The sequence below is a fragment of the Natator depressus genome, chromosome 1 (genome assembly GCF_965152275.1).
Source record: "Natator depressus isolate rNatDep1 chromosome 1, rNatDep2.hap1, whole genome shotgun sequence".
In the NCBI taxonomy this organism is placed as follows: Eukaryota; Metazoa; Chordata; order Testudines; family Cheloniidae; genus Natator; species Natator depressus.
In genome coordinates this window covers 254238095-254263473 of record NC_134234.1, presented here as the reverse complement: position 1 = coordinate 254263473, position 25379 = coordinate 254238095, and the positions used below count along the sequence as shown (strand labels likewise).

The 25379-nt window shown below is 48.5% G+C and overlaps 2 protein-coding genes across 3 annotated transcripts; both read left to right on the top strand.

Annotated features, from left to right (window-relative positions):
- Window positions 1-7351: 7351 nt before the first annotated feature.
- TST (thiosulfate sulfurtransferase) lies at window positions 7352-14061 on the top strand. The gene is made up of 2 exons (XM_074941521.1): window positions 7352-8019; window positions 13612-14061. Exons 1-2 carry the CDS (start codon window positions 7425-7427, stop codon window positions 13908-13910), a joined length of 894 nt encoding a protein of 297 aa, XP_074797622.1. The 5' UTR covers window positions 7352-7424; the 3' UTR covers window positions 13911-14061.
- A 410-nt stretch (window positions 14062-14471) lies between these two features.
- On the top strand, window positions 14472-20942 carry CIMIP4 (ciliary microtubule inner protein 4). Of its 2 annotated transcripts, none has more exons than XM_074941519.1 (6): window positions 14472-15223; window positions 16858-16933; window positions 17541-18193; window positions 18996-19146; window positions 20367-20477; window positions 20708-20942. In XM_074941519.1, the coding sequence occupies exons 1-6, from the start codon at window positions 15044-15046 to the stop codon at window positions 20797-20799; spliced, it is 1263 nt and encodes a 420-aa protein (XP_074797620.1). In that variant the 5' UTR covers window positions 14472-15043; the 3' UTR covers window positions 20800-20942. The 2 variants fall into 2 exon arrangements, with proteins under 2 accessions (XP_074797620.1, XP_074797621.1); XM_074941520.1 differs by having other exon boundaries at window positions 14472-14829; window positions 20708-20935.
- The last annotated feature ends 4437 nt before the right edge of the window (window positions 20943-25379 follow it).

Here is a 25379-nt window from a genome sequence, read left to right as displayed (position 1 = left end):
CTCGAGTGCAATGCAGAGGGAGCGTGGCGCTGCAAGGCCGGCCCCGCCCGGGACAGTCACCCGCCCGTGCTGCACGTGTGGACTGGCGCTGGGTGGCCCAGGGCTCCGGAGCGAGCTGCGCTGCCAGCGCTGCCCTCTGCAACCCACCCCCCCCCCACCTACCTTTAACCCAGGTTCCAGGCACTCCCCCCGCCCCGTGTGCTGGCCCGGGATCCTGCTCTGGAGCGCGCCCGCCTGCGGGCGTTTCCCGCCGGGGATTTAGTCCTGAGGGGTTTCTCTGAGGCGGGGGGGCCTGGGAGCTGCTCCTCCATCACCAGGATTCTTCCTAGAGCAGGAGGCCTTTGTGTCCAGCGGTTTCCTTCATTAGGAGGGAGTCTCCTGGGCTTGCTGTGTAGTGAGGTGTCAGCTGGTCTTTAGCTCGCTTCCCTTACACTTGTACTGTGCCCCTCACCCTGCCTGAGCCCACAGTCCTAGCTTTCTGCAGAGCCCTTTACGGTTTCTTCTACGGTGAGACAAGGTGGGGGAGGTAATATCTTTTATGGCAGTGGCTCTCAACCTTTCCAGACTACTGTAACCCTGTCACGAGCCTGATTTCTCTTGCGTACTCCCAAGTTACACCTCACTTCACTGTTTGCCCGAAGCTGGGAATGGGCGACAGGATGGATCACTCTGATTGCCTGTTCTGTTCATTCCCTCTGAAGCACGAGGCATCGGCCACCTTCGGGAGACAGGATACTGGCTAGACGGACCTTTGGTCTGACCCGCTGTTGCCGTTCTTATGTCCTTAATTTTGCTTACAAAATCAGACATAAAATACAAAAAAGTGTCTCAGCCACTATTACTGAAAAATTGCCAACTTTCTCATTTTTACGATATAATTATAAATCAATTGGAATATAAATATTGTACTTACATGTCAGTATAGTATATACAGCAGTATATACAAGTCACTTGTCTGTATGAAATTTTAGTTTGTACTGACTTCACTAGTGTTTTTTATGTATAGCCTGTTGTAAAAGTAGGCAAATATCTAGATGAGTTGATGTACCCCATGGAAGACCTCTGCATACCCCCAGGGGTACACGTACCCTGGGTTGCAACTCACTGTTTTATGAGACCAGCTTCTGTGGGAGAGAGAGAGAGACAAGCTTTCCAGCAGCACAGAGTTCTTCTGGTACTGGTAGCTCGAAAGCTCGTCTCTCACCAACAGAAGTTGGTCCCATAGCAGATAGTACCTCACCCTCCTTGTTCTAATATCCTGGGACCAAAACGGCTGCAACACTTCACAGTTTCTTCTTTGAGACTTGTCCTTTGCCCTAACACTGATTTAGCCAGTCATCTGACTGCACTGTCAATGATTCTGGAGTCTGGTTTCACCTCGTTACCTCCTTCCCCTGCCATCAGGGTTTCAGTTTTATGCTCCACAGGAGGCTGAAGATGGTTCCTTATTCCCAGTTCCTTACTGGTGGTACCAGCTCCTTATTCATGGTTCCCAGCTCCTTATTCAAAGGCCAAAATTGTTTAAAATATAGAAGGGTAAGAGTAAATGTTTAGAAATGGCATCAAATTAATGTGATGGAATGTGACAAAGATACATTAGTTAATTATTAATTACATAAGCAAATAAGATGGTATTTGACTGACTGTACATAACAAACTAAGTCTCATGTCATCTGCAGTGACACATGCCTGTGACCAACAATCTGTTCTGAAGGAGCTGGGATAGGCTGCTGCCTGACCCAAAGTGTAGTTCCTGCAACTTATGCTGTTACATGTCGTGGTCCTGCCCCACTACTACCTTGTAAATGGGGCTTGAATAAAGAGCTGGGATTTGACTGACTGCACGTGACAAAATAAGTCTCAGGTCACCCCAAGTGACATGTCTCTATGATTGTCAGACTGTTCTGAAGGAGCTGGGGCACACCGCTTGCCAACCTGAAGTGTTCTTCTTCAGCAGTATGCTGCCACATGTCATGCCCCCACCCCATTTCCATTTTGTACATGGAGTTTGAATAATGAGCTGGGGCTTGACAGGCTGTACATGACAAAATACATCTTTGGGGCACCCCAAGTGATACATCCCGGCAACTGTCAGACTGAAGAAACTGGGGCCTGCCATTCATTGACCTGAAGCTTTGTTATTGTGCAATAAGATGTTACATCTCCACCTTACTTATATTTTCTATATGGAGTTTGAAAAAGGAGCTGGATTTTGACAGGGTGTACCTGACAAAATAAGTCTCGGGTCACCCAGGTGACGCAGCCACTCAACTGTTAAACTGGTCTGATGGATTTGAGACATGCAACTCCCTGACTTGAAACTTTTTCTATGAGAAAAATTGTGGCCCATGTCACCAGCCCTCTCCCCCACCCCCAAACACATACACACCCTTTAGAAGGGAATGGGAACAGGAATGGCAAACAGGGCCATTTCAGAAGATGAATATGTGGATCCTATGCTTGCAGCTACAGGGACTTGGTGACTGCTGTGTTTGTTCCATCTGTTTTTTTGTTCTCCATCAGGGTTGTGTACCTGGGCTATGGGTCCCTGAACTGCCTGGGTGAGACAGATCTGTTTGGGTCTCAGTGAGGGCCTGGTGGCTGGATTTTGAACAGAACTAGTGTTTGATGTCTCTGAGTGGTTATTCCCTCCCTGTTTGCGAGGGAGGTAGCTGAACAGTGAGGCTTAATATATATCAGTTGCCAGGTGAACAGAAGAGACAAACCAGATAAATCTGAGTGGGAGTTTACAGAGGGATTGTGAAACCAGTTTTAGATATGTACAGTGGTGAGCTGGAGCCGGTTTGTACTGGTTCGCACGAACCAGTTGTTAACTTTTGAAGCCGGTTTAGAACTTTTGAAAGCCGGTTTTGGGTCTCAGTGAGGCAAACTCCGGCCCGCGGGACCATCCTGTCTGGCCCACCTGAGCTCTCGGCTGGGGAGGCTCCCCTGAGAATCCCTTTTTAATTTGTACTCACCCGGCGGCACTCCAGGTCTTTGGCGGCACTTCCATGGCGAGCCCTTCAGTCACTCTGGGTCTTCGGCAGCACTTCGGCGGCGGGACCTTCAGTGCCGCCGAAGACCTGGAGTGACTGAAGGACCTGCCGTCGAAGTGCCGCCGAAGACCCGGAGCAACTGAAGGAACCGGTTCTTCAGCTTTTGCCAGCTCATCAATGGATATGTCTTTACATAAGGTAGCAGATAGGGATAATGAGGGTACAGCTGCTGTGACTTGCATTGGATGTGCTATGTTTTCCTCTTTGTTGGAAGCCACAATAGATTTATCCGAGGCAATGAAGACTTCTTGGACAACCAGATTTGGAAATCATTGTCACAGACATCACAAGGTGATCAGTGATAAGAGACTTGGAGAGAGTAGAAACCAAAGAGGCAGTCTGTGACCAAGAGGGGAATGAGAGTCAGGAGGCATTCAACCCAATGAGAAGTATCAAAATGTTTTCAGGTAGCAAATCTACTATAGAAGAACCTTTTCTCCGATGAATGAAACAGAAAGCCACAGGGGACATACCTGATGGGTGTCCTTACAATAGGAAATAAGCTACCAAGAGAAGTTCTTCAGCCATCCTAAGAATGCAAATCATCATCATCAGCGACTCCATATTAAGAAGAGCAGACAGAAAATTAAGCAAGGGGCAGAAGGACAATAGGACGGTGTGCTGTCTCCCTGGCGTGAAGATATGAGAGGTAACTGTAGTTAGACAGGTTTATGAAGTTGACTGGCAACTGATGATGATACACATTGGAACCCATGACAAGCATCACATGGAACTACCCAAATTGTAGAAGACCCTAGACATGTTGGAAGCGAGTGGAAGAAAAGGAAAGTTTAAGTGATCTTCTTGGAGATCACACTGGTCCCATGAATGAGAGAAGGCAGAAAATACTGGAGGTGAATTGTTGGCTGCACGATTGGTGTGAGGCTAAAGGTGTTGGTTTTGTTGAACCTTTCAGTGGGAGAGAGGCCGTACAAACAGGATGGGCTGCATCTCACAGGTAGGGAGCTAACCTTCTCAAATGCAGATGAACTAGAGCAGCTAGGAGGCCATTAAACTACCAATGCAAGGGGAGGGTGCTAAGGAGGCAAATGCAGTACAAAACTTCAGACTTGACATCTTGAAAAAATTGGACTGATGTGGCAAAGAACGCAAAGAGAAGACATTCTTAAATTGCTTATATATCAGTGCTAGGAGTCTGGGTAACAAGTAAAAGGAAGTAAAAATTCTCAATGATGAGAAAAAAATTATATAATTGGCATTACTGAAGCCTGATGGGACAATTCACATGAATGGTTATAACCATTTATAACCATTCATGTGAATTGTTTAGGAAGTATAGAGTTGGTAGAAGAGGCGTGTGCCTTACAATGAGAGATTTAGAGAGCTCAGTCTGTTTAGTGTACCAAAAAGAAGATTGAGACGTGACTTGATTATGGTATATAAATACCTTCACATTAGAGGTCTGCACAGGCCTAAATTTTAAGCCTGACTGGACTTGAACTGGACCCAAGCCCAACTGACCTGACCCAACCCCAAGAGGGTCAAGTCATTTTCCAACCCAACCCCAACCCATCAAACCTGAGATAGCGCCACCTCCTGTGACCTCTCCATGCGGTCAACACAAGCCCTGTGACTGCTCGGCACGCTCACTTCGCAGCACACACAGTGCAGCAAGGTGGAAACTGGAAGGAGCGGGGCAGGCAGGGACAGGAAATGGGGAGCAGAGCTGACCCAACCCAAGCCCAAGAGGGTTGGGTTGTTTTCCAATCTGACTTGACCCGAACCTGACACTTCTCATCGGATCCTATCAGGTTTGGGTCAGGTGCAGGGCTCCACTTCACATGGACAAAATATTGGATACTAAACGGCTCTTTAAACTAGCAGAGAGAGGCAGAACAGGAACCAATGGCTGGAAGCTGAAGCCAGACAAATTCAAACTAGAAATTACCCACAAATTTGTGCGAGTCAGGATGATCAACAATTGGAACAAACTACCAATGCCCTTGGTGGATTCTTCAAATCAAGGATGGAAGCCATTCTCAAAGATGTATTTTAGTCAAACACAAGTTGTTACTGGACTCAATACAGGCTAAAAGGATGAAATTCTATGGTGATACAGGAAGGGAGACTAGATGATCTAATGTCCCTTCTGGCCTGAAAATCTCTGAATTTTTGAAGACTTTTTACAAGCCCTTCTGCACACGCACCTTTTTCAAAGTTTCCCCCTCCCCGTGGAAGTTTGGTGCAGTAGGTTGATTGTGTCAGGATTATAGACTATAAAAAACTCCTTGTGGAGAAGCAGGCAGCACCAAATTACGCAGCAATTTTAAGCAGAAATTCACAAAGAAACTTCCCTTCTGTGCAAAACAGGGTCTTATTATACACATCTTTAGGAATACTTAAATATAGCTGCCACCAGTGATCAGCACTAACAGCAGCAACAATTGCTCAATTAATTAACATTCTTTTATTATAATAAATAGCAACTTCTTTACTTATGTCACAGTCAAAGTGAACAAGTTCACTGGATTGTGTCAGCTGAGTACACGCCATTTCATTAATGGTGAACCATGCATCTTGTTCTTTATACTTGCATTTAGTCTGATCATAGAAAGATTGAAAATTTTGACCCATAGCTATTTCCATCAGAGATTTCTGTGCATGATAGCAAATAAGTTGAAAGAAAACAAGATGCATTTTGGAAGTCAAATCAAAGCAGTGACCGGGGTCTTTTCATATACCATTCAACGACTATTCAGACAAAAATGAAATGCCCCTACCTTGGAAAACCCCATTATCTGTCCTCACTGTAGCTCTTTTCCATGTAACTTGAATGTAGCATTCATATTTAAAATATTGATTAGTTCAGTAGAGGTCATCACAATTATTTGCATAAACTGTAAAGTTTATAAAAGAAAAGGTGTTGTTATTATAGGCCCAGAGTTGTTAGGACATCATAAAACACTGGGAGCCATTTTGTATTTTTCCACAAACTTGGTCAAACTGAGGGCGGGCATTTCTAAGATGGAATTTTGGAATTAAAAAGGAAATGAGGTAGAGATATTCTAGCCACAGATAAAGAATCCAGTCCCCGAAATTCCACTGAAGTGTACCCAGCCACATTGCTGCTGTATAAGCCTGACAGCAACTGTAAAGACACTGGCTGATTCGACTAATGGTAGCATATATAGGTATAGGGCAGGATTCCTTTAAGTAGTGGTGCTCACTGTTTTCTGTGGTTTAGAAGCCACCAGAAACCACTCAGAGCAGCAGGATAGTATTAACCTAGACCTTGTATGATTGCAGGTAATAAACATGATTATTTGGGAGCCAACTGTGACCAAGTAGGGTCTCCATATTATTTTTATTGTAGAATGAGCAAAAGACACAGTACTAATCAAAAGAAATGTTTTTATATCTGTAATCCAATTAAATGATTTTTGATAAATTTAGCTATTTTTCAGCTTCTTAATTCCTCTATTATCACACCAGAGTTCCTACCGATTTCTTCATTTGTAACTATCATATAATTTATGTGAAAACATCACAGCTGGATTTGCAACACATGACTGAATATTGCTTTTTGTTGATTTTTACCTGCATATTGTATGTTTACTAAAAAAGATAACACAAAATAATACATTGGGGTAATATATTTGACAGACCAAAAATAAAGGGTCACCTCCGAGAATGGCATTTCCTCATCTCTTCATAATGAAATAACAATTGCAGGAACTTGTCACTTGGGGGGTGACCTGAAACATACTTTGTCACGTACACAATCAAATTTGACCCCAGTTCCTTATTCACACTCCATTTAGGGCACAGGAGGCTATCACCTCCCGACTTCAGGGAGGTTTGCATCTAGATCTGAACTTCACAGCTGCCCATATCTTTGGTGAGTGGCATGTCCCAGGCCCCACTTCCTTCATAGCAGTTTGATGGTCACAGGGACATGTCATTTTGGGGTGATCTAAAATGTCTGTCATATACAGCCAGTACCAATTACTAATTTAAATGTTTATCACATTCCATTACGTTAATTTGATAACATATCTAAAACATTACCCTTACATTGATATGTTTTAAAAATAATTTTGACCTTTAAATAAGGAGCTGGTACCACAAATAAGAAATTAGGGATAAGGAACAAATCCACCAGTTGCTTGCAATAGTGTTCTGGGACTGGCAGCTAGCAGGGGAGAGGAGGCTTGGGGGAGGAGGAGGGAGAAGAGGGGGTGGAGTTTTTAGAGCTGTCTCAATCCAGCCAGCTGATTGGCTGAGAACCAGAGGCTGGGATTCCAGTAGACTTGGCTCCTCCCATTTCACCCCTGTGGTGGTACAGTTCCTGCACTCACGTACAGTGCTAAGCTCTCAGTTCACGGCACAAACACAGTCTTGGACACAATGGTGCAGCAAGTACTGTACAGAGCTCTGGTCTCCACCAGGTGGCTCTCAGAATCTGTCCTGGCCAACCGGATTGGGCCCAGCCTGCAGGTGCTTGATGTATCCTGGTACCCTCCTGGGGAGAGGGATGCCCAGCAGGAGTTCCGAGACAAGCATATACCTGGGGCCTCATTTTTCGATATCGAGGAGTGTAAAGATAAGTCGTCGCCCTATGAGCTCATGCTGCCCAGCGAGGCACACTTCGCCAACTATGTTGGACACCTGGGGATCAGCAATGACACGCATGTGGTGGTGTATGATGGAGATGACTTGGGGAGCTTCTATGCACCCCGAGCCTGGTGGATGTTCCGGGTCTTTGGGCACAGAACAGTCTCCGTGCTGAATGGCGGGTTCAAGAACTGGGTGAAGGAGGGTCACCCTGTGACATCAGAGCTCAGCCGGCCAGAGCCAGCAGTGTTTAAGGCAACCTTGAACAGGTCCCTGCTGAAGACCTATACAGACATGGTAGAGAACATGGAATCCAAGCGGTTCCAGGTGGTGGATTCCAGGTCTGAGGGGAGGTACCGGGGGACAGAACCAGAACCAGGGAACGAAGGTAGGAGCAGCACATGGCATCTCTTTCAGCTACAGCTGGATGTTTGCTCAGGCACTACCCTTCCTCCCTGCTAACAAACACACCTGCAGTAATGCATGCTCGCAACTCACACTAGCACACACCTCTCCTCACTGATGTGCACTCACGGCGCCCAAATTTCAGCAAACAGATCTGAATCTACTCTGAGTTCAGGGCTGTTCAGATTTAGGGTTTTCTTTGGACCTGTTATAAAGATGGGCAGCTGTGAAGTTCAGATCCAGTCACAAACTTCCCTGAAGTCTAGAGGTGTTTTTTTTCCCTGTGCCCTATTGCCCCCTTGCAGAGTTAATCATACCGCTGATGTGGGCCTCCTTATCTAATGTTAACACATGCACACGTGGTTGGTTTTCATGCTTGCACTTTGCCTTCCTTGTAACATGAGAGATCTGTTTTCCCTTGAGGGATAAATCAAGTTCCCAGTCCACAGAGAACTTGCATGACTGGTTGTTTGCCCTTTGAATCTTTACCATATAAACCCAACCATTTTAAAGAGAGGTTTCAGAGTAACAGCCATGTTAGTCTGTATTTGCAAAAAGAAAAGAAGTACTTGTGGCACCTTAGAGACTAACCAATTTATCTGAGCATAAGCTTTCGTGAGCTACAGCTCACTTCATCGGATGCATGAAGTGAGCTGTAGCTCACGAAAGCTTATGCTCAAATAAATTGGTTAGTCTCTAAGGTGCCACAAGTACTCCTTTCCTTGTTTTATTTTAAAGAGAGAGAGTCCCAAACCGTATCCCAGCAGCTCAGACCCTCCTCCCCTCCCTTTTCCAGACAAGTGGCATGGTTTGTACAACTGTAACATTATCAGCCTGAACAAAGGGCTAGAGCTGCCGCAGTGGGAGAGGGGAGAGACTATATAAACTCTCCCCAAACATACAGGCGCATGCCTGGAATGGAATTTTGCTCAATTTGAAGTTAAAGGAAAACATCCTTATTGCCAAATCTAAGAGTTCACATAGCACAAAAACAACCCCCAAAATCATAGGAATAATTTAAAAATCACGAGATCTTTTTAAATCTCAGGATTTTTTGCTCCGCATTCTGATTTCTGAACATGGAGCAGAAAGCCAGTCAAGTTGTGCATGTGCACCAAGATTGTTGTTGTTCTTATTTCTGGAGAGCCAGACGTGTGTGCAGGGTGTTTTACAGTTAGAAAGGGAGAGGAGCCTGCCCAGAGTTTAATTTGTGCCAGGGTTTGCACCTCTGGGCTTGGAAGTTCATAACCCAGGCACCTCTGGACTTGCCGCTTCATTTATGAAAATAAAAAAATTGCTCGAGTTTCAGCACCTAATTGCTTCAGCCCCCGCACCTCTTTCGTTACAAATTAAGCACTGGGCCTGCCCCAAAAAAAGATTACAATCTAAGGTCCTGATCCTCCAGTCAGATCCATGCAGGCAGACTCCTGAGCCCATCCAGAGCTTCATTGACTTTGGTGGGGCTGTACACAGGCACAAGGCTCCACATATGTGGATCCAATTGCAGGACTAAACACAAGCTGGGATGAGGATGGAAGAGGAGGTATGGCATGACAAGGGTTACAGCAGTGAAAAATCAGGAGATGTGCTTGTGGCTAGTTCCCTTTTTTAGAGTATTAAGATCTGGGATTGCATCTGAGTTCAGTACGTGGAGATTGAAATTCAATCTGAAATGCACACAAAATGCTCCTTGCTAGTGACAGATGGATTCCATATTCCTTCTCCCTGGAGTGGAAGTAGGGAGTTGTCATCAGCCTGCAAATGCTGTAAGAACTTGAACATTTCAGTGATTATTAATTCTTAGTTTTGAATTAGTTCCCTGGGACCGGGTGGTCCCCCTTTTGTGTTTGCTTTCTGCAAGTATTCCAGCAGAGGAGCCTTCCAGGCACATATACACACCCACAGCACGGCGTGCTCGATAAGTCGCTAAAAGCTGTTTTCAAATCAGTTAACACCCTGAGTGCAAACTGCACATTGTAAAATGAAGAACTTACACTCAGCTGTGCAATCTGAAATCCCTGCTGTTGTTGGCTGATTACACAGGTCATTGCCATAGGGTGTAGCTACCCCATAGTGCCAAAGTGTGGCACTGCCAGCACTCCCTGCCTCAGTTTCCCTCCCTAGGGTGGATTTCCTCAGTTTTCCACACACCAGTCTGTCTGGAGATGTGGCATAGCCCTCTGTCCAAATCACAGACAGGGTAGCAAAAGACCAGCTAAAAGGCCTAACAAATAAAAAAGCTCTTCTGCCCTTCAGGAGCTTTTATTCAGCCCAGCCTCTGGACTCTGTTCCCAACCCCTTTTTGGGCTACCTGGGCCAGTTTTTATGGCTCTGGCATAGGGCCCTCCACTCCCAGGCTGGTTCCCCTGAAATACTATTCTCAGTCCCTTCTGGGCTCTGTTCCTTGCAGCCTTCCCTACTCTGATATAGGGCACTGGGTTCCCTGAACTCTATAGACCCTGTCTTAAGGCTTCCATAGGAGCCTGCCCACTCCCTGTGTTTCCACCAGCAGAGTGAGCGCTCTCAGTCCTTTTATAAGGCCCATGTGTTCATTAAACTATCACCTGACCTTTTAGTCCCACCCCCTCAGGTTAGGAAACAGCTAATTAATTATGGCACATTTGTTACTCTTTTCCTCATTTCCCCTTACAGGGAACTGAAACAAGGGCATCTGGCTTAGAGAAGAAGTGTGTTCCTGAGGTTGAAGAAGTGGCCTGGTCTTTAGGAGACCAAAGTTCCATTACTGGCTCTGCTATTATCTTCCTTAAGCAAGTCACGTCACCTCTCTGTGCCTCACGGCCCCCTCTGTAAAATGGGGATAATTCTCTCCTTTCTCCCACCTTTTGTCTGTTAGATTGGGTTCCTTGGGGCATGGACTGTTTTTAAACAGCATCTAGCACGATGGGGCTCCGATCTTGGGTGGGGGCTCCCAGTGCTACCATAAATCAAACAAACAATAATCATCATCATCATCATGACTAATTTACAAGCAATGTCACATTTAAAATATTTGGCACAAACCTTCTGCCCAGGAAGAATTATTTGCTTAAGAACTCGTGAATAAATACACTTGAGACTCTCTCTGTTTCTTGGCAGACAACAGAAAAAGAGGGTCAACTTTCCAGATAAATTGTTTGTTAGGAACTATTGCCCAGATCCCCATAGGCGGCACATGAACCCCCACTCGGGGATGCTAGCCCTTGTGCTGCCTCTTCTGCTTGAGGCCCCACCCCTACCCTGCTGCTTCCGCCCTCCTCTCCCCTCACCCTCAACTGCCAGAGCCAGAGGAGCCCTGAGCCCCCACTGTGGCCAGAGGAGACCAGTCGAGCCGAACCTAGCCCGCCTGCCCCAGCCACCCCATGTACCCGGCTGCCGGCTGGCCCAAGCCCCCACCAGCTTCAGGGGAGAGGCAGAATGAGGGTAGGAAGAGAAGCAGCGTGGGCAGGGCCACAGGGGAAGAGCAGGATGCGGGACCTGGGCCTCGGGGCGGAGCGTGGGCAGGGCCACGGCTTGGCTGTTTGGAGAGGCTTAGCCTCCCCTGGCCCATGCAGATCCCTGTCATCCTTCCACTTTCCTTTTCTCCTGCTACTCTTCAACCCCATCCCCAGTATTCTCTGACTCCTCTGCTTCCCTGCCCCTCCCATTCTCCAGAATTCCATTGCTCCTTGCGCTCCATGTGCTGCATTCTGCTCACCCTGAAAGACCCAGGGAGGAGAGAGGGATGGACTCAGAGGACATTTCTGTGCTATTTAGCTGCTTGAGGATTGAGCGTCTGTTTTCAGACAGTATTTGATTAACTCATTTTGTATTTTTTTTGCTAGGTGTGAACGCACACTGAGCCTGCTCTGAAGGACACGGTTTTAATAATTAAAAACATAAATCAAAATAAATCAAATCTCTAGATGTAGGCCACCTGTGGGCTTGGGTCAGGAGACACCCAAGGACTGAAACAGCAGTTCAAATCAATATATATTTCTTAATTTAAAAAAAGCCAGGAGTGAAAATTGTTCTCAGCTCAGCCAATGCTGAGCCTGTTTTCAAGGGAAGCGTGTGGATACTGCTGGGAGCTGGAGCCAGTTTCTAAGGAGCTCAGAGGAGACAAATCAAGAAGCAAATGAGACGAATAATGTCCGTCTGGAACAGTGGGTGATCACACAATCACAGAGCAGTCTTCCAAAGGGATCTAGCACTGTCACAGATTCTGCCTCCCAACACTCTAGCTTTACCTGTGGGACAAAATAACATGCCACAGTCTTTGCAACGTCACATTGTAATGCTGCATCCATGAGTGATGAAACTGCAACATCATCACATATAGACATAACATTGTGATGCTGCATTATGATGCAAGGTCAGGGCATTGTGAGGCCTGAAATTAATTGGTGACCTCGGTCTTTGTCGGGGACAAATCTATGACCATCAGGACCATCCCACTGATTTTGGGACTGGGGGCGACCTGTCTTTAAGAAGTAGATTATTATCTGATTGTCCCATGACTTGTCTCTTCCAGGCTCTTTAGAAATTCAAACCAGTCTCATTCACTGGAGTCTAATTTCAAGCCAGTGTTTAAAGTCTCCTACTCTTACAGGGCTTGATCCAAAGTCCATTAAAATCAATGGAAAGACTCCCACTGACTTTAATGGACTTTGGATCAGGCCCATAATGGAGTTTGCTATGTGTTTCAGTGAGACATTTAAAATCTCATTCATCATTTTTGAAGCCTCTCTCACACTAACGGGCCTTACCCTTAGGTCAGATTCTCAGCTGGCACAAATTAGCAGAACTTCCTTGAAGTAATTTACGCCAGCAGAAAGTCTGACCCTCATTTACATCAATGCAGAATGGATTTAAAATGCGACAAAAATCTAAATTCTCCACTCACACTAGTGGTGATGTTTGACCCACACTTGGCCCTGCTGTAAATGACTAGCCAGTGGTGACCCTAAATGCTCCAGGCCTGACAACTCTCTTCTCTAGAAGACCATCTGTGAGTGACACACCTAAAGGCTGGGCTCAGAACAGTTCTCATGATATTTCTGGCTCCTGACTGTTCACGTCATCCTCACCCAACATTGCTGGCAACAGAGATAATTTCATAAATTCTTGGAGCCAAATTCACTACTGACATAAGCGCATGCAACTCTCGTGAATTTAGCCCATATAGGAAATGGTAGAGGCCACTGAATCTTCCAATCTAATCCTTTCTTACATATTTTGTTAGGTTTCTCTTTACACCAGGTCCATGAATATCTGCTCTAGCCTGCTCTTGAATCTCAGCAGTGATGGTACCTCTGGCCATGAAGAATCTTAGGCCCAAATCATCAAAGGAATTTAGGTGCCTAACTCCCCTTGAAATCAATGCACTTAAATACTTTTGAGGATCTGGGCCATAGTGTCTTAGCCAAGGCTTTTACTTCTGTAACTTCTAGCTTGTCACTCTGTACCCCCAATGTCGTCTCAGATGGTGAAATATTCCCTTGAAGGGATTTATAGGCTATGAACATGCTATGTTATGTGGATGTCTTTTGAACGCTCTCCTCACACGTCCTTTCCTCTCTCCCCGGGGGTGTTTTAGGGCTTGAACCAGGTCACATCCCCGGCTCGCTGAACATGCCCTTCTTTAAATTCCTCACTGAAGCTGGCTTCGAGAAGAGCCCAGAGGAGATACGGAGCATGTTCCAGGAGAAGAAGGTGGACCTCTCACAGCCACTCATTGCCACGTGCCGTAAGGGCGTCACGGCATGCCACATTGCCCTGGCAGCATACCTTTGTGGCAAGCCAGATGTGGCCATCTATGATGGATCCTGGTCAGAGTGGTTCCGCCAGGCCCCGCCAGAGCACAAGCTCTCTGAGTGGAAGCGCAACAAGGCATAAAGGGGGAGAGGTTGCAATGCAGTCCTTTAGCATTCATTGAGAGTAGGGTTTGTCAACTGTCTTCGTTCAAGGGAGCTGGAAACGAGGGGAAGGAACATAATAAATTCTATGTTACAGTTAATCCAGTTTTGTAAGAACAATCAGTGGTTTTTAGTCTCTTTCTTTTTTAATGATGCCACTGAATAAAATCTCTGCCTTCCGATTACGTGTCTGTGTGTGCCTCTAATCCTCCCCAGTGACTGTGGGACCTCATCATACTGTAATGTTACAATGTGTAGCTGAAGGAAGAACAGCCACGTTACCTGGGGGAAAGTTAGGCTCTCCCATGAGAGGTTCTGAGAAATCCCAGCTGGGTTGGGAACTACTGAAGCCAAGTTACCAACACCCCCAAAGAAATGGAGAGCACAGTCTTGTGGTGCAAGCACAGGGCTAGACATCAAACATGGTGGGTTGTAGTCCCGGCTTTGCCATAGACTCACTGTGTGACCTCGGGCAAATCACTTAACCTCTCTGTCTTAGTCTGTAAAAGGGGGGTAATGACGCCTCCCTCCTGGGGAGTGTATGAGGCACAGTTAACACCATCTGGAGATGCTTGGGTGGAAGATGCAACAGAAGTGCTAAGTCCTATTAATTGTTGTTATTTTATTATGAGAGCCACCAAGGAACCCCACACATGTGCTGAAAACTGTTGGGCCTGTGCTCTTTCTGCGACATGAGCTTTCCCCCCCAAAGATAACACCTAACTGTGCCTTGTTTATTTTGGTTCCCATAGTAACTACAGCTCATAGATGGGGAGGGTTGTTCCCTAGCAACCATCCCTGAGGCTTACTCTTAGTTCCACCTCTGCACTTCTGGACTTCAGCAGGACCTGCCTGGTTAGAAGAATCACTTTGTCATCTCAGCTGAGACCATGGAACAGGTGAGAGAGACATTTATAAGAAAGGCTTCACCTCTGAGCCTCAATCTCGAAGCTCGGCGCCCCCTCACCTCCTCCCCCCCCACTTCAGATGCACACACAAACAAAGAAAGGATGAGCCAATCAAAGACACCATTTCATATGTACTGCCACATTGCTTTTCAGGCCTGAGGCAGCACACTGAGCGTACTATCTTTTTGATGCCAGTCCAGGCCACATGTGGCAGGCGTGTGGGGCTATTCTTGGCCATCTCTGGCAGCTGATACTGAGCCCCATTTGGCAGGAGATACCAGGCCACTTCTGGCAGGTGTACAGTTCATCTCTAATAATAACAGTGCTTTTCCCAGCCAGAGACCTTGTGAGAATGGCACAGCAATACCTTCAGCAGCCTGAGAAGGTTAGTCTTTAGCTCTACTGGGACAAGTCCCATATTTCTCCTTGGTCAGTGGGAGTCAGAATGGCAGGAAAGTATTGAACATGGTGAAAATACCTGAGGAACTATATTAATACTTTATTTGGCGTCTTCAGAAAAAGGCAGAGAAAAAAATTTGGTCATTTTATAGCTCTTTGGTCAGGAGTTGTTTTTTATAACATGTGCATGTACAGTGCCTGGCATAGTGGGTACAGTAGGAGACTCTGGATGAAATTCTGTGGGTTGTGGTATATAGGAGGTCAGGCTACATGATCGAACGGTCCCTTGTGGACTTAAGAGCTATCCATGTTTGAATGGCGCCTCAAGTTCAGTCAGAGGTTCTAGGCACTGCTGTCAGAAAAATATTAAATAGTAATAATAATATGTAATTAATTCAAATCCCAGAAAAGAGGATCTGCATGTGAACTGTAAAGTCACTCAGCTCACCAGAAGCTGGAACAATCAGAGTTACTAAGGAATGTGCTTTGCAGTACAAGGAAAGCAGTGGAGGTAATACCCCAAGCCTTCTGAGTCAAAGGGTGACCCACAAATGGGAGACTTGCGTGTCTGGGGAACAAGCCGCCCTCTTCCCATGGACATAACAATAATGGTGGTAACTTGATGCAGCTCTAGGTGGGAGGTAGGAGTTAACATAGGAGCTAAGTGGGGAAGATCCATTTAGTAACACCGAGTCCTACAATCTGATAAAAATACAATTAAAATGCTCTTAAAAGGGATTGAAAATAATACTGAAAAAAAAAATGTAATTCTGTCCCATGGAGCAATCATGTGCCCTCACTCAGGGCCTGATCGAATGGCCAGAAAGTCAATTGGAGCCTGCCCATGGACTATTGGAATAGGGCCTTTGGAGCCCTGCATTCAGGTTTGGCCATCCAACGTGCAAGATGAATAGGGGGCAGAGAAGAGCAAGGACAAAGGTTAGAGTTGTGGGTGGGATTTGCATGACAGCTCCCTCCCCACAGAATGCAGTCAGTCTGGGGAGTTTGCTGCCATTGAAGGGCACAGAGTAAAATACAGTAGCTGCTTTTTATTAACAAAAGGGCTACCTAATTTGTTGACAACTAGCATTTGCAGTTATCACAGCTTGGGTGAGGTTAGTCAAAGCAAAGCATAAAATGATCACTGCACAGGTCAGTGCTATGCACATCTCCTCCCCACTTTTGTCTGTTTAGACCTTAAGCCCTTTGGGGCAGGGACAGTCTCTCACTGTGTTTGTAGAGTACCTGGCACAACGGGGTCCTGATCTTAACTGAGCCCTGTAATATACATAACAAATAATAATGTTTTTAATGCCCTCTGCCCATGGCAAATGGCATTCTACAGAAACTGATTATACAACGTTACAGGCTGTAGCCTTTTGGGCCAGTCCTGTGGAACACGGTAGTGTTTTTTTAGTAAGAGAGGATTATGGACTTGATGGACTGCTCTGGCATGGTAATTCCTAGGTAGAATTTGCTGTACCAGATCAATGTTAAAGGTGGTGCCACACCAGGTTATTTGGTTGTGCCATGTCTTAAGTCTGACAAACAACCAGCCTAACCCACATTCTTGGCTCCTGCTCTATGCCTACTTACCTCCGTCTTTGTTGCTCTTTCAAGGAGATGCCTATGACCTCGGCCTCCCTTACACCTGCTGCAGCGAAACATGAGTCTGTGCTAGCCGACGGCCCATTAGGTAAGAGACACAGTAGAACAGCTGCTTTGTTCACTAGCCCCCACTTTGCACTCAGACTTCTGACCTAGCTCCCACATTCATGGGGGTTTTCCCCTACCCTTTACACCCCACCTGTGTTCCTGTGGGATTGCTTATTTGCATGAATGTGTGCTGATTGGATATGCATGTGTATGAGAGGATGATGCACGTGGATTTGTGAACTAATTAGCTACATACACCTGTGGGAATGGGTTCTCATGAGCAAGCCTGCGCTGCTTAGGTATGTGTGTGCCTAAGAGGGCATTCATGTGAGTGCGTGCCAATTAAAGGCAACAGATGTGCGTGTGTGACCGGAAGTATGCCTGCTGATGTGTGAGAAAGTTCAAGCCTGGGTTCGAGTGCACAGACTGACTAGCCACACCTGTGTGTGTGCAAGCGCACACTTCTGGACACGTGACCACAGGCACACCCGAGCTCCTCACACAGCCTCCACCCAGCTCAGGGGGTGTAGCTTATGTACACTGTACATTTGTGTAACCATGATGCTGTGCAGTGCAAGATCATTTATTGCCGCACTCCTCTATCAAACTGATGGCAAATTGGTTGAGCTTTTCCTTCTATCTTTAAGTGGAACCTGGAGATGGCAACAAGGAGCATGTCCTGGCTGGGGCACGGGCCAGCGGCAAGAGAACCTCCTTGAAAAGTTCCAGTAGAACCTCCTGGAAGACCTCCAAGAACCCTACAGATAGTGGAACACCCATGAGTTCTCCTCAAGTCAAATCCCAGGCATCCCCCTCTGCACAGCATCTCCACACCAGAAGCTATAGTAAACAGAGTCTCCAGCCCAAAACGCCTTCTGCACAGCGTCATCTCACCAGAGAAGAAGGAGAAGCAGCCCGGGATGTCTCAGGTGCCAAGGAACCAGCAGTGAGGCAACATCAAAGAGGGAGGACAGGAAGTCTCCTACATCTTGCAAAGTCTACCCAGAAGAAGGCAGAAAGTGTCCAAGCCTACTCAGATGGCAAAGAACCAGCAGCAGGGCAACATCGACCGCTGGGGCCCAGGGTGCCTGGATCTCCCCGAAAGACCACCAAGACCAGCCACAAGGAGGCGAGGGAATTCCAGAATGGCTTAAGTGCAAAGGAATCCTTAGCATCAATAGGGCAAGACGTGAAAGCAGAGGGGAAGCTCTTTCAGGGGAAGAAAAGCAGCATAATCCCAATTAACATCAAACACAAGTTTGGGAGCAGCATCGTGGATGAGCTCGTCACTGAGGAGCAGGTTGTGGAAGAAGCAGTGACACATGAGGAGGGGGAGGTTACTTTGGGGGGGGAAGGGTTCAGAGGGCTGGGTGATTGGAAGTACAGCACCTGGAGAAGGGTGTTTTAGGGAGAGGCATTTGGGCTTTGTAACTGGGGTGCAGGTCCAGTGACAACTTCCATACCCAGAGGCACCAGATATTCAACCATGTCTTGTGTTCTCTCTCTCTCTCTGTCTGTCTCCCCATCCTGATTATTTCATCATTCTCTTTCCCTCTCCCTCCTTGCACTCATGATGAAGAAGCAGAGGGTGAAGGGCCATTAGAGACAATAGCACTAGAGGGTGAGAGGCTGGGGAGAGGGGGTGTGTCATAGCACCCACCCCTGGGCCAAATTCAGACCTGTTGTAAGAAGATGACACTCCACTGATTTCAGCTAAACAGCACCCATGTATACTAGGTCTGAATTAGCCCATGTATTTAGGGTACACCCAGAGACCAGGGGTACACATTGGTGAGAGGTTTTAGAGTAGCAGCCATGTTAGTCTGTATTCGCAAAAAGAAAAGGAGGACTTGTGGCACCTTAGAGACTATCTAATGCTCAAATTAGAGACTAACAAATTTATTTGAGCATTAGATAGTCTCTAAGGTGCCACAAGTCCTCCTTTTCTTATTGGTGAGAGGGGTACACTCAAGGACAGCGCTTGCCCCTGGGGATTAGGATACACCCAGGGCCTGTACTTAGGGCTGGAGGTGCCTCCGGGGAGTCGGGTGCACTTGGGGTTTGTGGGTCAAGACTGACTCCATGATGTTTGTGCTTGCCAGGCGCGTCGTGCTCTGTGTGAGGCTGGACTGATTGAGGGGCAGAAACGACTCAGCAACCGGACCCCTAAACCACCAGAGAATCCCATGGCCACCACACCCTTTGCTGATTATTATGAACTAGGTTACAACCTGAGGTCAAACATCTTCCAAGGTGAGGGGCCTTCCATTTCTACCCCTAGATGTCCCTATACTATTTGCATTGCCCCTGGGTTCCTGCATTGGTCTGTGTGTCTCTTTAACTATACCTCTCCCTCCCCCTCCTCTCTCCCCTCTTGTTCAGAGCACTCCTGTAGCAGGATACAGGGGGAAAGGAAGGATGACTATGGGTCCCCTTTTTACCCATTCCCCCTTTTCCTTATCTTCCCCCTCTTCCTTCTTTCCAACCAGCAACAGCGAGGCATGAGGGTCCAGCACAACCACCCATCTCCCCGCCCTTCGAGAGCTTCCTGGATGGTAGCTTTTGCAATCAAATGTCTCAAGTTAATAGCTCCAGTTCAAATTACATGCTTGTTCCTCTTTGAGGCCTTCTCAGACATGGTGTTCTGAAGCCTCTCCCCCAAGTCGCTGTGCCTCCAGAGTCCTCAGTGATCCCTCTATCTGATCAAATCTGACTGGGGAGCGATATACTGCTCTCATCAGTATGATATTGGAGTGCCTTTTGTGCATGCACCCAATGCCTCACGAGCCGGATGATGATTATTCTGTGTGTGTGCCCGGTGATAGCATGTAGGAATCTCAGTCAAGAATTGGGACCTTTGTGTAGCCAGGTAAAATGAAGACAGTCCCTCCCTCAGGAAGCTCACACTTGGCATCAACCAGTGGCTAACAGCCAAGAGCAGGTCTGGGTGGCTTGGGAGGAGGAGGTAATAATGAAACCAAGAAGAGCTGAGCAGGGCTAGAAGGGACCGAGAGAAGTCACAACTCACCATTGCCTAGCCAGGGCCAGAGGGGAGTGATCTGGAGGGCCCATGGCCGAGATAGGTTTGAAGGAGGGATTTAAGAGGGTCAGATGATGGCTTTGTGAGTTACATGCAGGTATTGGGAGCAGTAGGGGAGCGTGCACATAAGTGCTTGAGGGAAAAGTAGACCTTGGGACATGACTCAAAATGATGTTCCATCATGGGCCTGCTCTACCTAAGGGCAGGCAGTACTAGCAGACAAAGTGCAAGAATGCACTGGACAGAGGCCAAGTGGTCACAGAGCCATACCACAGACCCCATCAGAACACATGGCTGAGTCAAATCCAAATGAAAGTGCTAATGTCAGCTGTGTATCCCTTTTCTCTCCCCCTTTGGCTGCGGGTACACGTCACTGGTGCCAGCAGCAGAGTGGCTCGTGGTAACAAATTCCTGCACATTCGGTTTCTTGCAGGTGGCCCAATAGAGAGTAAGAGCCTGATGAAGGATTCCTATACCGCAGATGTGATTCAAAGGGCAGTCAGAGACCCCAAACACTGGCATGGAAGGAAAACCGATGACCTAGGTAAGGCTTCTGTCATGAGCAAGCAACTGATGCACTTCAGAACTGGGCACGGACTAAGAAAGGGAGCTGATGGGTTAGAGATGGGCATTGTCACAGGAGAAGAGCCATTGAGCTAGGGCAGAGCACTGCCACAGGCAGGTGGAAATTATTAAGCCTGGTTCTTACCCACAGGGAGAACGGTATCATTAGGAATGACGCAGCGATTGAACTGTGGTTTGTCTTCTTTATAGGGCGATGGCACCAGAAAAATGCCCTAAACCTTAACCTGCAAAAAGCTTTGGAGCAGAAATATGGGGAGAAGACCAAAGGTACCAAATCTTAGAAGGCAAAAGACAGAAGCGAGCCACTCTCCAAGAGGGACCCTGCTCTCCCTGGCGCTAGAATAAACCTCTGTGCAGCCTCGATCGGTGTGCTTGCTGAGCAGCGGCAATGCGAGTGGCAGGAAGAGAAGTGGGCGATCAGCTGGCAGAAACACAATGACAAAGCCTCTTATCACAGGGAAAGGGAGGGAGAGTCTTTGGGGGCAGCAGCGTGTGAGAGGACTGAATGGCCATGGAAACGGTTCTCATGGAATCCCTGCAGGTGAGACTGGGGGTGGGGGGGGACAAGGAGACTGACTATCCAGCAGACTGGGGACCGTGTTTAGGAAATAGCAGGGCTGGAATGTGTGCATGCATGCGTGCGGGCGGAGGCGGGATGCCCATGACTGAATGGCCACGGATGGCACTTTGATGGCTGCCAGCCTCTTTTCCGTCTCTCCCCTGGATTGTGTACGCAGTTCTCCTGCACAGCGGGAAGCACAGTGGGGGCTTGGTGAGCGGTACAAAGCCGGCAGAAAGCCGTCAGGCTGTGGGCACTTTCTGTGGGAACACTTTCTCGCAGGTGTTTCTGGGGTGCCAGTCACTCTCAGTACAGCATCAAGGTGCAACTCTTGTGCCCGTCGGGGGCGGAGACTGTGAGGCAGGAGGCAATTTCCTTCCCTCTCATAATCTGGTTGCTTTGAGGCGGCTAGACGGAGACTCACTTGGAGAGCTCCTGCATTGCCAGTGACCTACAGTGACTGTGCGAAAACCGCTGCCAGCACTCACTTCAGCACTGGAGGCAGCAGGGCACCCAGCCAAACCCAGGAGCTCCAAAACCCAAACCAGTGCCAAAAAGCCCATCCCACCAAAAGGGAGCCAGAAGGCTGCAGAGGGACCCCTGGAATTCGCATGCTGCTGGGTCATCCCACAGTGAGGAGGATCGTTTTGGGGGCTTTTCTGACAAGTTTTTCTTGTCTATGCCCCATCTCCCACCATCCCCCATAACAATATCTCTTTGTGGGCAGGAAGGTGCCAGCATTGCATGGTGCTCTGATGTCCAGGTCCACCCACAGATAGTAAATCCAAATAGGACTGAATCCCTCAGAAGGGAGGAGATGAACCGTGGCAGGCAAGGGGGTGTCATGCAGTAACACTGTCTGCTGGCTGGGGGTGCAAAGGTGGTTTAGGATCTGCTCATGACAGTCCTGTCTGACACGGGTCCTAAGAGAACCCAGGGGCTTCTAGTACTTGTTCCTTCCTGGTGACCCCCACAGAGCACCTACTTGCCACAAAGTTTGCAAGGGCAGAGGGGCCCTCTCTTTCCCCAGCTGCCCCAGCCATAGGTGCTGGAACTAGGGGTGCTGCCAAACCCCTGGGCTTGAAGTGGTTTCCATCAGCTAGAGGGTTTACAGTTTGGTTCAGTGGCTCTGAGCACCCCCCACTATGCAAATTGTTCCAGCACCCCTGGGCCCAGCCGCATCTCCAAGCTTGGAACTGCTGATTATTTTGCCTGCAGATATGAACTGGTTCTGGGCACAAATTAGGGCTGTTTCTCCATGCTCTGTCAGTGGGATTAGGTCAGAGCATGCTGACTGCAGAGGAATGCCAGAGGTTTGCAAATAGAAGAAGTTAAAATGTAACTAGTAGTAACTATGGGAGGAGTATCTCCCACCCTCAATAATTAACCATTACGGGTGCTGACGTTCCAAGGAACATGGTGTGGCGGAGAAATAATTGCTCACTGACTAAAAAGGGGGGACCAAGACGCAAGTCACAGAGATCTCCTACTGGGCTTCCTTCTGCTTCAGCATGGAGTGGCACAGGTCTCAGCCAAGTAGCAAAGCACCCTAGGACATCACCACTCTGCACACTGTACGCTGGGGCTGATGCAGAAGGAGGCTACATGTGCCAATTAAGTGCCGCCCTCAAGGCACCCAGCAAGTTAGTGGTGGAGCCCATGCTGCTGCTTCAGCACTCTGACTGTAAAACCTCAGCGCCTGATCCCGCCACTTGTGAGTTTTAGAATAGCACATTGGGCACAGCGCCACACAACGTGAGCAAGCGTGGCAAAAACAGAAACTCAGACAAGCATCCGCCCTGATCAGAACGGAGTCTGCTGCCAGCCGAGGACGCTGCCCTGTGCTTTATGCAAATAGAGGCAATGCATTTCTGTTTGCTCAAGGCCATGAGATTTGGATAATAAACCAATTTCTCCTGTGCAGCCTACAGGAAATTGCCCACGCCTGAGAGCCGAGTGAGTCAGTGAGAATTGCTGATAATTATTTATTCATATAAATAAGGAAAGGGTCCAAATGATTAGTTTTGCACACCACTGGCCTATGTAACTGCTTGCTTATATTACTACCTGTATTGGCCTTATCCTCCCTCTAGTTAGTCTCACACTTGTAGAGCCTTGCCTTAAATTACAGTGTAAGCACTTTAGAGCTGGGACTGTCACCCTATGCATGTGTACAGTGCCTAGGCCAACAGGGCTCCCACAGGCCTACAGAGATTATTTGGGATACAGAAAACAGGGCAGATGGGCGCAGCAAGTTCATACACATCCAGGCATCTGGGTGCAGGGGCAGAGTTAATACATGGGGTTTTTATGGTCTCATTCTAATGCCTACAGAGACACATAACACCACAGCACAGACTGGCACACGTGGCCTTCTCTATCCATGAAAGGCTCAGGGCTGGATTAACAAGGTGTGCAACAAGTCAGGAATGAGTTGGGCTGGGAACGCTTGGATGGCACCTATCTCTGCTCTGGTCAGCCTGAGGCAATCCTGCCGGCCCCTTGCTTTCAAAAGCAATGGATTCACTATTCACATATCTTAAAGTTTAAAAATAAATGAGTTTATCAGAATTTTAATTATCCAAAAGAAGAATTACACTGAACAATGCAGGCCTGGCAGCATCCAATTAACATAGCGGGGAAAACAGAAACACACTCCCGAACTGCCCTTTCTTCCCTGTAGTGGATCGAGACTCACCATAGCAGCGCCTCCTGCTGGTCATCTGGGAGTTAGCTCTTTTCCAGCATACGGAGCACCCTCTGCAGGCCAGTGTCTCACCTGCCGCTGGCCCCGTGTCCCTCCCACATACCAGTTCCCTTTACCTCAGGATTCTGCCCCAGTAGTACCCCCACTCTCTGGGTCTCCCCTCCACAGGGGAACCCCCAACTCTAAGCCCACCTTGCTTCAGTGGGTACTGCCAGCCATCATCTAGCCCCCGCTCACTGGGGCAAACTGCAGTCTGTAATGGACACTCCTCATTGGCAAGGTGTTAGGACCAGCTGCCTCTACTAGGGTGACCAGATCACAAGAGTGAAATATCAGGACACATTGGGCGAGGGGGGGGGCGGGAAGAGACAGACACAGGTGCACAGCCCCGACCGGAGCCAGAGGCACATTGGTCCGCCTGGCCCTGTGGTGCTACCAGCGTTCCCCTTCCTGTTGGGGATGCGCCCATGCTGCACCACACAGCTCTCCTGCCCAGCACCCCCTGGATCCACTATGCCCAGAGCCCCCCTACAACCCTTCCACCACAAATGCACAGTGCTGTGCACACACACACACCCCACCCAGCACCTCCCTGCCCACAGCCCCACTACAGCTGCCCAGCTCCCCACACAGAGCCCTCCCCCACTCGCTAGTTTCCCAATACACACAGATTTCCCCTCCCTCCCAGGGCCCTTCCCCACAGCCCCACCACCACAACTACACAATGCCCCACACAGACCCCCACTGCCCAGTGCCCTGACACACACACAGATCTCCCCCACTTCCCAGCACCCCCTCCCCCCCAACAGGCCCCCACTGTCTAGCACCCCAAAACACACAAACCTCCCCCACTGCCCAGTGCCCTCCACACACCTCCCAGACACTCACCATCACACCCTGCCCCCTTCCCTGGCCACACTCAGCAGCCCTGCTGGGAGGTCTCTGACTCCTAGGGTGAGAGCAGCAAGGGGAGACTCCAGACTCTTCACGTGCTGTGCCCGCCGCAAGCGCAAGCTCTGTGGCTCCCATTGGTCAGGAAAAGCGCCAATGGGAGCTGCTGCAGAGCGGGGCTTGCAGGCACCAGCAGCACGCAGAGCCCCCCCACCCTAAGAGCCAGAGGGCAAAGTGGGGAGTCCCAGTGGTGCTTACCTGGGGCGGCTCCCATCCCAGGAAGCATCCGGCAGGCAGGTCCCTCTGGCTCCTAAGGTCGCGGCCGGGGGGGGCACAGAGGGCTCTCTGCCCCCTCCCAGTGCCTGCAAGCCCTGCCCCTGCAGTGCACAGTGCTCCTGCCGGCACGTGGGCACCGGGAACTGCCCCAGGAAGCGGTGAGCGGCAGTGCAGCGGCTGCAGCCCGGATGGTCCCGATATCAGGACAAAGGGCATCCCGACCAATGTAAGGTCAGGCTGCAGGACAAGTCTCCTAAAATCGGGACTGTCCTGATAAAATTGGGACATCTGGTCATCCTAGCCTCTACCTATTCCCAGGCTGCACCTCTGTAGCCCCAGTACCTTTGTAGGCCTTCAGCAAGGCCTGCAGCCTGGGGGTTTACCAGGCTGGAGCTCGCCAGCTCCTCTTTGCCCTTCCCCAACACTGC

Bases quoted from the DNA above. Each gene is read 5' to 3' on its own strand.
- TST (XM_074941521.1), top strand. From the start codon at position 7,425: ATGGTGCAGCAAGTACTGTACAGAGCTCTGGTCTCCACCAGGTGGCTC. The intron at 8,020-13,611 runs GTAGGAGCAGCA...GGGGTGTTTTAG, and splicing joins ACCAGAACCAGGGAACGAAG to GGCTTGAACCAGGTCACATC.
- CIMIP4 (XM_074941519.1), top strand. From the start codon at position 15,044: ATGTGGCAGGCGTGTGGGGCTATTCTTGGCCATCTCTGGCAGCTGATA. The intron at 18,194-18,995 runs GTTGTGGAAGAA...TGTGCTTGCCAG, and splicing joins AGCTCGTCACTGAGGAGCAG to GCGCGTCGTGCTCTGTGTGA. The intron at 20,478-20,707 runs GTAAGGCTTCTG...TCTTCTTTATAG, and splicing joins AAGGAAAACCGATGACCTAG to GGCGATGGCACCAGAAAAAT.